The sequence below is a fragment of the Plectropomus leopardus genome, chromosome 22 (genome assembly GCF_008729295.1).
Source record: "Plectropomus leopardus isolate mb chromosome 22, YSFRI_Pleo_2.0, whole genome shotgun sequence".
NCBI classification, from domain to species: domain Eukaryota; kingdom Metazoa; phylum Chordata; class Actinopteri; order Perciformes; family Serranidae; genus Plectropomus; species Plectropomus leopardus.
In genome coordinates this window covers 324622-338923 of record NC_056484.1, presented here as the reverse complement: position 1 = coordinate 338923, position 14302 = coordinate 324622, and the positions used below count along the sequence as shown (strand labels likewise).

General features: G+C 42.0%; 1 protein-coding gene across 1 annotated transcript in view; it reads left to right on the top strand.

The window, feature by feature from the left end:
* Window positions 1–14302, top strand: part of LOC121961110 (filamin-C-like) — a 52700-nt gene that overhangs the window by 11785 nt on the left and 26613 nt on the right. The window contains 16 exon segments of the mRNA XM_042510975.1: window positions 2604–2828; window positions 2831–2851; window positions 2940–2963; window positions 2966–3036; window positions 3784–3934; window positions 4288–4406; window positions 4535–4612; window positions 6018–6180; window positions 7430–7630; window positions 8882–9004; window positions 11855–11991; window positions 12087–12211; window positions 13016–13152; window positions 13343–13536; window positions 13625–13738; window positions 13818–13961. Of these exon segments, the coding sequence (XP_042366909.1) occupies window positions 2604–2828; window positions 2831–2851; window positions 2940–2963; window positions 2966–3036; window positions 3784–3934; window positions 4288–4406; window positions 4535–4612; window positions 6018–6180; window positions 7430–7630; window positions 8882–9004; window positions 11855–11991; window positions 12087–12211; window positions 13016–13152; window positions 13343–13536; window positions 13625–13738; window positions 13818–13961 (2027 nt within the window).

Here is a 14302-nt window from a genome sequence, read left to right as displayed (position 1 = left end):
AAAGCTTTTAACATGTGAAATTAGTGAATATTTGATATTTATGATCAGCACTGAAGCTGATTAGAAAAATGAAAGTAGAAAATAATATGAATGTATAGTATCGTTAGAGCGATACGAGTGCGTGTGATATTAAAGCGGGCCTTAAAGGGTTAAACTTCTTTAATTCTTTCCCTCCGTCGTCATCCCTGCTCTCTCTTCCTCTCTCCTCCATCACTTCCTCTCTGCAGCCTCATAAAGACTTTCTTTCTAAATGTCACATTACACAGTTTCTCCGACACCCTCGGGGGGGTCGGGGGGCGTGGCCATCGGGCCTCCGTTGTTTCTGCACTGTTTGTTTGGTAACCGTTGGCGACCGGTGAGAGTCTAACGAGCGGACGTGTTGCTGTTGTTGCCGAGACCGACTTTCTGTCAGAGGACGGCGTCTCTGCGGGGACAAGAAGTCCCATGACAGCAGCAGTTTGTACAGTTTTATAAAATGTAAGAAAATCAGCTGATCTTCACACTGATGTCTGAGATCCTCAAAAAAGTTAGAAAAAAGGGAAAAAAACAGTAAATTACCTGTAAAAAGTGTTACAATAAAACACAAATAAATAGATAAAAACATTATTATTTCTTCTAAAAATTACAATTATTTCTTGGGATAAAAACAGCAGAGAGGAGGAAAAAAAAAAAACTAGAAAAAACTAAAAAACAGTGTTAAAACAAAATTAAATAGATAAAAAATATTAATATTACTAATAATAAATACATAAATGTTTTTGAGATAACAACAGCAGAGAGAAGTTAGAAAAATGTGTAAATTACCTGAAAAAAGTTTGGTTTGTCCATTCTGGGCTACTGTAGAAACGAGGGGATCCATTTTTGAATTTTCAGCTGATGCGACACTAAAGGAAACAGACGGACAGTAAAAACAGCGGCGGCCTGCGCGAGTCTGATACAAACATCCCCAGTTTTCTGTCCAAACAGAAAGTTTGAGTAAACGTGTCGGATTCGGCCGATCGCAGCAGCTCCTGTTTCCTGGGGAAAGATTACAGCGTCGCTCCAACGCCGCACTTCCTCTGAGGGCGTCGGGCCGGTCTAATCTCTGGACTCTGGACTTCCTGTCAGAAAAACAGGCGGCCGAGCTCGGAGCGGGAAAATGTGACGGCGGAAAGATCCGAAGCATCGCTTCAAATCAAGGAGTTTAAAACTCTCAAACGTCAAGCGAAGGTCGAACCTTAAGACTCGAGCAAAGCAGATGAGACGCGATAAAGAGGAAGTTCTCTCAGAAATGTAGTCACCTTGAAAATCCTTAAAAAGTCTTAAAAGGCATTGAATTATCAATCTAAAAATAAGGCCTTCAATGGTCTCAAATTGGAAGGATTTTGTGAATCTTTTTTTGTTGACATGGTATTGTGAAATCTCAAAATCAGACAAAAAAATCACTGATGATTAATCGGCGACTGCCTGACTCTGTCGCCTGATTGGTCGATCCGTCAGAAACATTAACCGTGTAAAAGTGTTTAACACGAGGCTCTGATTGGTCTGTTTAGAGACGATGAAAACATGATGAACTCTGTCCGGTTAAAGAGGCGAAGCAGGACTGTGACTTATGAGAGAGTGTGTGTGTGTGTGTGTGTGTGTGTGTGTGTGTGTGTGTGTGTGTGTGTGTTAATGTATAAAACAGACTAAAAGAAAGTTGGTTTGCAGTTCAGGAACAGCTCAGAGTTCCCCCTCAGATTCCTGGATGTGTGTGTGTGTGTGTGTGTGTGTGTGTGTGTGTGTGTGTGTGTGTGTGTGTGTGTGTGTGTGTGTGCATGTGTTTCCTATTTAAACTGACCTCATTCCTCAGCCGGGGGCTGGATGACATCATGCTGCAGCAGATCTGCTCGCTGTGTCGATGGGTGAGAGTTTCGCGTTAAAAACGGTCCCCTGACGGCTCTCAGATAAACAACCAGCGGACGTGAACTCTTATTTTGGCGAACAGAGCTGAACTCTTATTTTGGCGAGCAGAGCTGAAGCTGTGGGATCAGAGTGGGAAACTGGGTCACATCAGCTGATCGCAAAACACCGAGAAAATAATGTTTCAACGGTTAATAAACCAAAAACAGACACTTTGTGAAATCTTTTTTTTCGACAGCTTTCTGTTCAAATCACAACAAACATCCTCATCATCCTCATCCTCATCATCATCGTCATCGTCATCATCATCGTCAGTGCTTTAACCCTTTAAAATCTGAGCACTTCAGCTGCAGTTCTTACAAAACAAGAAGGCAAGAATGAAGAGACCAAAACTGACCAAAAGATATTGTAAAAAGTACAAGAAACATGCTTTAAAAAATGCCGAAAAATCGTAAATAAATACAAAGAAAAAACTGATGTACAAGAAATATACCTAAAAATGTACCAAAGAAAAGAAAGGATAAAGACAAAGGAAATAAAAAACCTGAGACCTGACCTTTTTTCTTCATGTTTTCAAAAGAAAAAAATACAATGAGAGTTCAAAGGTTTACATTTTTGTTTCAGAGGGTTTAAAAATCAGTAAAAATCCGCCTCTCTTTAGTCAAGGATGACTCACCACGTCTGTCCTCATGTCCCCTGTCTTTGTCTTCTGCGTGTCTCAGACTCTAAGGCCATCGTGGACGGGAACCTGAAGCTGATCCTGGGTCTGATCTGGACTCTCATCCTGCACTACTCCATCTCCATGCCCATGTGGGAGGACGAGGACGACGAGGACGCCAAGAAGCTGACCCCCAAACAGCGTCTGCTGGGCTGGATCCAGAACAAGGTCCCGCAGCTCCCCATCACCAACTTCCACCGAGACTGGAGGGACGGCAAGGCGCTGGGAGCGCTGTGGACAACTGCGCCCCCGGTACGTCCCAGCGAGCAGCCAGGACACCTTCAGCTGCGTCCGTGTCCAAAATAAAACCGTTTTTGTGTTTTCTCTGCGGTGCCTTCAGGTCTGTGTCCAGACTGGGAAACGTGGATCCCAGTCAGCCGGTGGAGAACGCCAGAGAGGCCATGCAGCAGGCCGACGACTGGCTCGGCGTGCCCCAGGTGACTTTTTACCTCTGACTCAAACTTTATTTAAAAACGACGACGACAAAAAAACACTCACACAAATGTGGACAGCAGTTATAGAAAACAGCAGGGAACACCAGGTTCTTTATAAACATCAACAGCAAAGTCTCAAAACGGGAGAACTGTGTTTTTTTTGTGCTTGATTTCTTTACAAAAACATGGGAAGAGAACGACAAGCAACTGAAGAGAAAATGATCCACAAAATGCCACAAAATCAGTAATAAATAAATACATCATATATATATATATATATATATATTATTTAAAAGCCAAGACAGTATGCAAAAATAAAATACAAGTAAAAAAAAAAAAAGCAAAATGACCTGGAAAAAAAAACATCTATAACATAATTTTGAACTCTTAATTATTATATTAAATTATGTTATACTACAATATAATATATCATAACACATCATATCATATCATATCATATCAAATTATATTATATTAAAAATACTCTAAGAGTATTTTTATTATTTTTAGGGAGTGACACAAAGTAACTGATGCTTTGACTTCTAAAAGTCTCTCTGCTAATGAAGAGCAGAAGTGGTTAAAGGAGCAGCTGCTCAGCATGTGTTCGCTCTCTGCCTCATTGTTTTCTTTATTCCAACATTCAAACAACATTCAAACAAACGTTTGATGCGCTTTTGGAAGAATTTCACTGTTGAAACCAGTTTTTTGAGGAGTGATGGAGGCGTATTGATGCCTGCGGTTCCTCTGCAGGTGATCGCTCCAGAGGAGATCGTGGATCCAAACGTGGACGAGCACTCGGTGATGACGTACCTGTCTCAGTTCCCAAAATCCAAACTGAAGCCCGGGGCCCCTCTGAGGGCCAAGACGCTGCACCCCAAGAGGGCCAAAGCCTACGGACCAGGTGGGACTAAAAACATAGCGCCAATATCCTCCCAAAAACTCATCGCTTTAAATCAAGACTTGATCTTGACTTGACTTGTTGACTTGACTTGACTGTTTTGAGTGAATATTTAGTCCTGAAAAATTAAAGTTCAGTGACTTTTCTGCAAAATTGTAACAAATTTGCATTTTTCTTTCTTTTCATTTAGAAATTTCAGAACATTTTGCGTTTTTTCTGTCACTGTTTCAGTAACACGAATGTTTCACTGAGAGCTGAAAGACTTTGAGTCGTTTATTGAGCCATGGCGTCATCGTGGTCTGAGACGCCTGCTTCTGTGCAGATCGTCGTCAGGTGAACTTTTGTGTGTCGTTCAGGTCTGGAGCCTCGGGGGAACATGGTCCTGAAACCAGCAGAGTTCCTGGTGGAGACAGTGGAGGCCGGACTGGGAGAGGTTCTGGTTTACGTGGAGGATCCAGAGGGACACACAGAGGAGGTGAGACACACACACACACACACACACAGTGTCAGATTTTATATTTGATCAAAGACAGCAGTGTGAAATCAGGCTGAGAGTTTGTGTGTGTGTGTGTGTGTGTGTGTGTGTGTGTGTGTGTCCGTCAGGCTCGAGTGATCCCGAACAACGACAAGAACAGGAGCTACTCGGTGGTCTACCTGCCCAAAGTGGAGGGCCTGCACAAAGTAAGAGACCCTGTGGAGGACGCGGCTGACAACCCTTTTATTATCGATTCATCTGCTGATTGTTGTCATTATTTATGGGTTCATCGTTTATTCTATAAAAGGTCAAAAAACGGTGAAAAACGCTCGCCACGATTTCCAGAGCCCGAAGTGTCGTCTCCAGGTTACTTCTTTAATTCACTCTCAGACACGAAAAATGTTTGCATTTAAGAAGCTGGAAGCTGCAAACATTTCTGCTTGATAAATGATAGAAACCGTTCAGCGATTATGGAAATGGCTGACAGTTTTCCGTCACTTTGCTCACTGACTGAGCCGCTGACTGAAGCACAAACAGAACTGCAAAAAAAGAAGCTTCGAGTTCCTGCTTCGGCACGTTTAGACCAGATCGGCCCGACTAAAACAGAAAAGTCTTCCCTTTGCATTTAAAGAAAAAATCAACTTTCAGATGAAAATATTATGAGAACGATCCTCGTGCACACGGATCCACAAAAACTTTGTAATGACACACCATAGAAGAAGACCACGATCCTGCGTGAAGTAACGCCACCGTTCTCATAGGATCATCGCCAGTTTCCACGGCAACAAAGGGAGTGGCGTTTTCCAAAGATTACACCTTCAAAAGTTTGTGTTTTCACAAACACAAACTTGGCCAAAGTGCCACCGCAGCAAAAGTTTCATGCAAGAACGGTTACCGTGGAAACGGATCCTCAGACGTCCAGTCCATCTGGTGTCCCAGGACAGATTTTCTCTGTTTTTAGGGTCCAAGAATCTGATCAGAGCCTGTTATGTGAGTTTGACTCGGTTCATATTTTTATTTGATTTTTAAGCGATCAGAATCAGCTCCAAATCATTTATATTGATCATTTTTATTGTTGTGAAAATACAAAATGTTTCAGCGTAGGTGTGTGATGTATGTGGTTAAAATATGGTGTAAATTCGGGATTAACAAAATCAGTGTTTTACTGGTCAGAGCAGACGTTCCTGACCTCATACTTCTGGCTCAGGACCCCGTTTCTATGTGACAATTTTCACAGCAATTTAAAGACTTTTTTTGCTACTTGCTACTTTTCTAATGATAGTTGGGATTTTTTATAACAACATTTTAGTCTACAGTCACAGCTGAGGGGTCAGTGTGTTGATTCTTCTGTTAATGTGAACTCAAAATGTCTGATGGTGGTTTTGTCTGGATAACACGGACTCTGTGTTCACGGTGAGTTTCAGAGCGAACACTGTCCCCCTCTGTGGAGCTCCTCTTGTCCCAAATCTTCTTGAACCTTTCCATCCTGTGAAAGCTCAATCAGCCATTTGACCTGTTAGATTGATTCAGTCGACCCCAAAATGTTTGTTCGGGATTTTATTAATGACACAACGGCCCCCCTGACAGCTCCGAGTGTGTCTCCCCCTGCAGGTGAAGGTGCTGTTTGCGGGTCAGGACATCGACAGAAGTCCCTTCACGGTCAACGTCTCGAAGGCGATGGGCGACCCGACCAGAGTTCAGGCCCGCGGGCCGGGGCTGCAGCCCACAGGAAACGTGGCCAACAAGCCCACGTACTTCGACATTTACACCGCAGGTAAGCACCCTAAATTCACACCAACACCCCAGAGCTGGACCATATGAGCTCATATCAGCATCACCATTAACTGACCATTTTACCCCGATTATTATTAATGAACAGTTATTATTATTATTTTTATTAGTAGTAGTAGTATGTTTTGCCCTTATAGTTCACTTGGCGGTCAATATATCGTTGAATTATTTGATGTTGTTTTCTAAGAAATAAAAAAGGAGACATTTACAGTTTCATTTGACTATGATGTGATGCACTGTAGTAAACATTTGATGAATTATTATTAATTAAACTTTCCAGCATTATATAAGAATTAAAAGCTACATCTTAAACAAATGTCAGGTAAATTTACTTCTCCTATAGCTGCCAACAGCCTGCCAACATTCCCAGTTAGAGAAAGGCTGAAAATAAGCTCATGTGCTTGTGGCCCCGGGCCCCCAAAACATTACATCTGCCCCTGGTAATAATAATGAGAGCTCAGCGCGAGCGGCCGGATGAGACACGGAGCGATGCGTCCTGCTGTTTCTAAATAATTAATCCAAAGTCTGATTAAAGCTGAAACTAACACAGAGTCGTCTGTAGAGTCTAAAGAAGTCACTTTCACCTCTGCAGATGTGTCTGTTTCAGACACTTTGGTGCTGTGAGGAGAAGCTGCGCTCTGTTTGTCTGTCTCACTGCGCTGCTGTCGGACCATCAGCTGTTTGATCCGCCATGATGAAATGCTGTGGCTGTCAAACACTCAGCTGTTCTGCTGTCAAAGTCCTTCACTGCATCGCGTAATCGTTCAACACTTCTGCTGTCGCTGTGTTTTGGCGTGAGATTTTCCTCGGTGTCCTGAGAGCGTGAGACCAAGCGTGAGAGCAAAAGGCTGAAACTAACGTCACATGTCTGAGCGTCGGCAGCCCCGGTGGGAAACGATTAACAGAATTTAAAAAAACCAAAAACGGACAGACGCTCCGAATGACGTTTTTTTTAAATAATTTTGGATTAATTGCGCAGCCCGAACCAAAACTACACTTGCAGGTTATTCAGGTTTAAGTTCATAGATATTAAAGGACAAAATATTTTCCTCTTGATTGTTCAAACCTTTCTTTGTGTCTTCTTTTTCTGATCAGAGATGTAAAATCATTTCATGTTTACTGTGGATGCTCCTCCTGAGTTTTGACTCTCAGCAGTTCAGTCTAATTTTTAGTGAGCGTCACATTCTTCTGTCAGTGTCTAAAGTCCATCTGTCCCTCTGTGTGTCCTCCAGGGGCGGGTGCTGGGGACGTGGGCGTCATCATTGTGGATTCAAACGGTCGCAGAGACACAGTGGAGATTGTGCTGGAGAACAAAGGGGACAGTATTTTCCGCTGCACCTATGTCCCCGTCCTGGAGGGACCTCACACCGTCTACGTGACCTTCGCCGGGCAGCAGATTCCCAGAAGCCCTTTCACTGTGCACATCTCAGAGGGTAGGCGTCCCTCCGTCCTCCGTCTGTCTGTTGTTGTTTACAGCTGAAATGGTTTTAACTTGAACCTGGTCCCTGAGGTGAATCTGATGCATGTCTCTGATCAGAGTGTCACACTGAAATCTGACGTCCAGACTGACGGCTGAACCAGACCAGTTCAGTCTGGGTCCAGGTCTGATGGGACAGTCGATGCTTGCTGGTTTTACTGGCTGAAGCTGAGCGCTCTCATGGTTTTGGGCTGTGGTGTTCGGTCCTCTCCAGCCGGGAGCTGGACTGTTGGACAGACGGGGACAGGACATGGACGGCACGTTAGCCCTGTCTGTCTTCAGTGTGGACAGTGTCTGATAGGACCTGGACTTGACTTGGGACTCGGCAGTCGACTTGAGACTTGATCCTGAACCCTTTTTGTTTGTGACGCAGAACTTTTTAATCTTTAGACTTGACTTGAGGACAGTTTTGATTTGGGACTTAGCTGGACAACATGGCCTTTAAATAATATTACAGTATTTTTAGGCTATGTCACAATAAACTACATACATCTCAGTATTTTGAAATCTCCTTAAACTGTAGACTCTGTAGACTAAAAAACTAAATAAGGTACTGTTAATGATATTTAATAATAATAAAGTTAAATAAAGTACTGTTATAATATAGTTAAAGAATTGTTATCATAAAGTTAAATACAGTACTATTTTGATAAATTAATTAAGATACTGTTACAGTAAAATAAACTAAAGCACTGTTTTAATAAAATATAACAAACTACTGTTATAATAAAGTTAATAAAGTACTGTTACAATAAAGTTAAATAAAGAATTGTTAGCATAAAGTTAAACAAAGTATCATCATAATAAAGTTTAATAAAGTGCTGTTACAATAAAGTTAAATGAAGCACTGCTATAATAAAATTAAGTAAAATAGTGTCAAAATAAAATAAAACAGTACTGTCATGTCATGACTCGTGACTTTGATGCAGGACTTGAGTTAGGACATGCAGTCTTGAGCTGGGACTTTATTTTCTTTATTTTCTAAGCTTGTGACTTTAATTCTTACTTGACTAAAATGTTGGTGACTTCAGATTTTGAGACTTGCAGAACCTGACTGCCCGCTGGTCTGGCGTCCTGGTCTGCTGATCCTGCTGGTCTTGCTGTCTCCTGGTCTGGTGTCTTACTGGTCTGGTGGACTGGCGGTCTCTGTGGACGTGTCTGTCCCCTCGGTGCCTGTCTTGTATCATGTCTGTTGTCCCTCCTTCAGTTCCACAGAGCGTCCGTCCTCTGGGGTCTCCGGTGCAGATTTTGCCTCAGTCTGCTCGCACCCCTCCCTCAGACAAGACCCGGAGAGCCCCCCCTCCGACACCGCCCAAACCCCGCCGACCAAGTTAGTACAGTCTGGGGGGGCGGGGTGTGACTGGAGGCTGCCTGCGCTCGCCTGGTTTCCTTCCACCTCAACTCAAAACCATCCCGCCTCTGACCCCCAACCGGGTCGGCCGGCCTCACAGCATGAGCTGCAAACGCTTCTTCTTCTTCTTCTTCTTCTTCTTCTTCTTCTTCTTCTTCTTCTTCTACAGTGAATGCGTGCAGTGAATCGTCTCTGGATGAACCATCAGGCGGACTCAGATTTTAATTCCTCCCTCTAGCTCTGTAAAACCCCCCGCTCAAATTAGATGAAGCTAAAAAAACAGAAAAGTCTTTACTTTCTTTTAAAAAAAAATCTGCGCTCATATAAGAACGCTGCAGTTTACATGCCAGGCCAGTAGGTGACGCTGTAACTTTGTAATGGCTGGGCGATAAAACCATAACGATATCATATCTTTTCCTCGATTGAAATGTGAGACGTAGTTGATAGAATGTCAATAGAACTCATTCCAGCCGTGTCCTGACAGACAACACCAACAGCCAATGAAAAAAAGAATAGCGCCGCAGAGAACCAAACGCAGTGAAGGACTTTGACTGTCAAACAGCCGAGTGTTTGACAGCCACAGCATTTCATCATGGCGGATTAAACAGCTGATGGTCCGACAGCAGCGCAGTGAGACAGACAAACAGAGCGCAGTTCTCCTCAAAGCATAATGATAATCATTAATAATCGTAATCAAAGTAAAATGTTCAGTTAATGGTGATGTTGATTTTAGGTATGAGGCTCGGACCTTTGCTGGGAGGAAATTTTAGTAACTGGACCTCTTTGAATTTTCGTAGAATAGGTCCTCCAGCTGGTGATGCTGTTCTACAGTATATTTGTCATGTTCAATGTCTGACAAACCCAAATGAACCTGATGATATCTTCATATCTCACTGAGGAGTCAAAGGAACCTTTAAACTCGACAGAAATAGTGATTTGATGTATATCGTGATAAATATCGATATCAACTGATATGAAAAAAAATATCGTGATAAGACTTTTTTCCATATCGCTCAGCCCTAGACACACTGTGGAAGAAGACCAGCTGCCTGCGTGAATGTTGACCTCAATGTTGTCACAGTATCATTTCCAGTTTCCACGGCGACAGCAGGGGTTGCGTTTTCTAGAGATTACACTCTGGCATGAGAGTAATGTAAAATTAACCTTTGATATGTACTTCAATACAGTACTTGAATAAATGTACTTGTACTCGTAAATGTTCTTTAAATATAAAACTTATTTTTCTTTGTGTTGGACGACAGTTTGTGGTCTCTGAAAGCGAGATGTTTTTCTCTGATCTCTGTCACTGTTCTGGATGGCTCGTAGAAAAGCAAAAATAAGATAAACATTGGTGAATCCCAAAAATCCGTGTGTACTAACAAAATAAGAACAATCCTGGATACGAGCAAAAACAGGAGAACATTTGTTCATGTATAGTTTCTGTCATGAGGTCTGTTCATAACTCTGTTTTTGAGGTCCAACAATTATTTCAGCTGGAGAAAAATGTCCACATCACGATATTAATTATTATTATAACTATTTATTTTATTTTTTTATTTTATATAGATTAAGATCTTTTTAGTCATTTCCCAGTTTTCTTATTGTTGTTTTTTTTTGTTTTTGTTTTTTTTTTTACATTTTTTTAAAATATTTCTTTTCTAGATTAAAGGTGATTTCTTCTTAAGTTTCTCATCACCTTCTACCTGTTTTTTTAATGCCCAAGCTTTAAAGGATTAATGTGTTGATTTTTTCCCTCACCCATAGTCCTTTATCACCTCTTCAATATTATCTTCTGCTTCACCTCTCCTCCTCACAACCACTAACCCTCCTCTTTCGCTTCCAACTTCCAAAAAAACAGGTGGAAAACAATCTTGCATGTATGAATACTTTAAAAGAACAAACAACATTATTTGTGTTATTATTTGCAGGTGAAACATTTAAAGCTGAGAATCAGTGCGAAGTCACGCAGGCTGAGAAAAACTCTTTCATCTTTGCTGCTTTTTTCTATTCAGCCAAACTGCAAACTGCTTCTCTGATCAGCTGACTAACACTGATCCACTGTGTGTGTGTGTGTGTGTGTGTGTGTGTGTGTGTGTGTTTATTCTTGGTTAAAACTATTTTTAGTTTTAGACTTGGGCATTTTGTGATGTTTGGTTTTTTTTACTGTAAGGTTTGGGATTCAGTTTTGGATTTTAGAATCAGTGACAGATGTTAGAGGTTCACAGTTGAGTTCAGTGTTATTTTATTAAGCATCCGTTAAACTCCAGTCTTCACTGACTCAGAGTTTGGACATGTTTTTAATGTTCTGTCCCGCAGAACAGACACTTCAGTGTTTTTTATTTTCATGTGTTCATAGCCTGGAGGCCTCCCGACAGCCCCGACTCTAAAACTTCACATAAACACTTTATTCATTCAGCTGTTTGCTTATTTATCCCTCTGGGTTTTCCCTGGAAATGAATATGTGCAAATCTGCAGAACTAGCTCTAACTATTAGATTAATAGTTCACTTTGTCTTTGAAACCAAAGATACCAAAAAAAAAAAGTCAATTGTTAATTTAAAACCCGTTTGTTAATATATGTGTAAAAATGTCAAGAGAAGTCCAAGTTAATTACTTGGAAGCACAAACAAGAAGTTTACGTGAATTAATTTAAGCCTCTCACACCCGAATCAACATCAGTTTCTTGTAATTTCTTGCTAATCACTCAGGGTTCAGTCTCAGGAGCAGACAAACTGGAGTGTGTGTTTTGTGTGAATGTTTTTGTGGTAATTTTGACATCATCTCCCAGTCTAACCAGTGTCCCGTGTCTCCCTCTGATTGGTCTCGACAGCGTGTAACCCAAACGCCTGCCGGGCGTCGGGCAGAGGCCTGCAGCCGAAGGGTCTGAGGGTGAAAGAGGTGGCTGATTTTAAGGTTTACACCAAAGGCGCTGGCAGCGGAGAGCTCAAAGTCACCGTCAAGGACCAAGTGAGACAACTTGAACAAAAACTGATGAATTAGTTTGAAATGCACCTTTACTGAACACGTTTAGCAGCACTGATGGGTTTATTTTGACCACAGAGGGCCTGGAGGAGCCGGTGAAGGTTCTTGAGATGGAAAACGGGATATTTGAGTGTAATTATTACCCCATCATGACGGGAAAATACATCGTTAGCAGCACCTGGGGAGGACACAGCATCCCACGCAGGTGAGACAGTCAGCTGATCTTATTATTCTCCTGTGTTCACGCCGATGTCGTCACAGACAACTGAGAAAAAAAAACAAATTCAGTCATTCGTCACTGGTTCCATGTTACGGAGAATTTCTGGGGACCCGGATATAGACCCAGGAGGAACTCCGTGGTTTTACTCAAGAGCACAGGAACATGTTTGAAACATGGATTGACATCAGTTTTCTTGTTCTGCGTTCAAACGCCTCTCACAAGCTGAGAGGTGTTTGAAACCAGAGCAAACTGTTTGATTTCTTCCTAAAACACGAGGGGAAAGGCAGCAAGCAACTTAGCAAGAAATGTCCCACAAATTGCAAGAAAATTGGTAAAAGTAGACAAGAAAATTACATAAAAATTAGTTTTAAAAAAGAGAAGAAGATTATTAACATTATGCAAAAAATGGAGAAATGTCCAGAAAACTATATTTATAATTGTAATAATTTATATATTTATATTTTAATTTATTGACAGAAAAAATATAAGCAAATATATGATACATTTTAAAGACATGTTAGAATTTAAAAATACAATAACATTTTTTAAAAACAAATGTTGGCAATAAATTATCACTTAAAACAATTCCGGCTTTAAATTTATATATAATATTTTGGCTCAAGAGAGTGTCTTCAGGCTTCGTGTGTGTGTGTGTGTGTGTGTGTGTGTGTGTGTGTGTCTGTGTCTGTGTCTGTGTGTGTGTGTGTGTGTGTGTGTGTGTCTGTGTGTGTGTGTGTGTCTGTGTCTGTGTCTGTGTCTGTGTGTGTGTGTGTGTCTGTGTGTTTTCAGTCCATTTGAGGTCCAGGTGAGTGAGGAGGCGGGGCCTCAGAAGGTGCGGGCCTGGGGTCCAGGTCTGGAGACCGGGATGGTTGGGAAGAGCGCTGACTTTGTGGTGGAGGCCATCGGCACAGAGGTGGGAACACTGGGTACGTCACAGCGACGCAGTGAAGTGCACGGTAACCAGAGCGAGCCTCTAATTGAGACGGGTCTTTATTTGACAAAATGTGTCCTCACACCGGGCTGCTAAAAAGGTCTAGTCGTCTAACTGGGACGAGGCTTTTGTTTGAAGTTTTATGGTTGATGATGTTTGAAGTATTTACCTCTGACTGTGTGCAGGTTTCTCCATTGAGGGTCCGTCTCAGGCGAAGATCGAGTGTGACGATAAAGGCGACGGGTCATGTGACGTTCGATACTGGCCGACCGAACCGGGCGACTATGCCGTGCACGTGATCTGTGATGACGAGGACATTAAGGACAGTCCCTTCATGGCTCACATCCTGCCCGCTGCCAACGACGTCTTCCCAGAGAACGTGAGAGCAGAACCTCGCTGATGTGAAAGCTGTTTCACACATTTCATCGTTAAAACACATCGTGTTAAATATTGATTATTCCGCTCAGGTGAAGTGTTACGGGCCGGGTCTGGAGCCGCTCGGCTGCATCGTCAACAAACCCGCTGACTTTACCATCGACACCCATGGAGCCGGCCGAGGAGAGCTGAAGCTCTACGCTCAGGTGACAAACATTAAATGATACTTTTTGCTTTGATCATGTGTTGATTGCAGATGAGTGAAGTGTGTGTTTGTGTTTTCAGGATGCGGAGGGTTTCCCTATCGACATCCAGATCACTGATAATGGAGACAGCACCTTCTTCTGTGTTTACATTCCCACTAAACCCATCAAACACACCATCATCATCACCTGGGGAGAGGTCAACGTTCCCAACAGCCCCTTCAGGGTAAACAACAGTCACACTGATCACAGTGTCGCTGGTTCGATCCCCAGCTCCACATGTTGAAGCTTCATTGAGCAAACACACTGAAGCCTAAATCATCACATCACATAATAGCTTGCTTTTTGGGTAATGTGTTATATAAATTAATTAATTTACAATTAATTTAGGTTATTAAACTAAAGATCCATCTGCATCAAACCACTGAGGTGAAAACATTTACAGTTTTGCTTTTAAATCTGTGAGAAAATGTAACATTTTAAGTTAAACAAAAAGAAAAACAGAAAAGAGAACCAATCTTATTCACAACTAATATTTTCAGCAAAACTCATCTTTAAAGTGTGCAA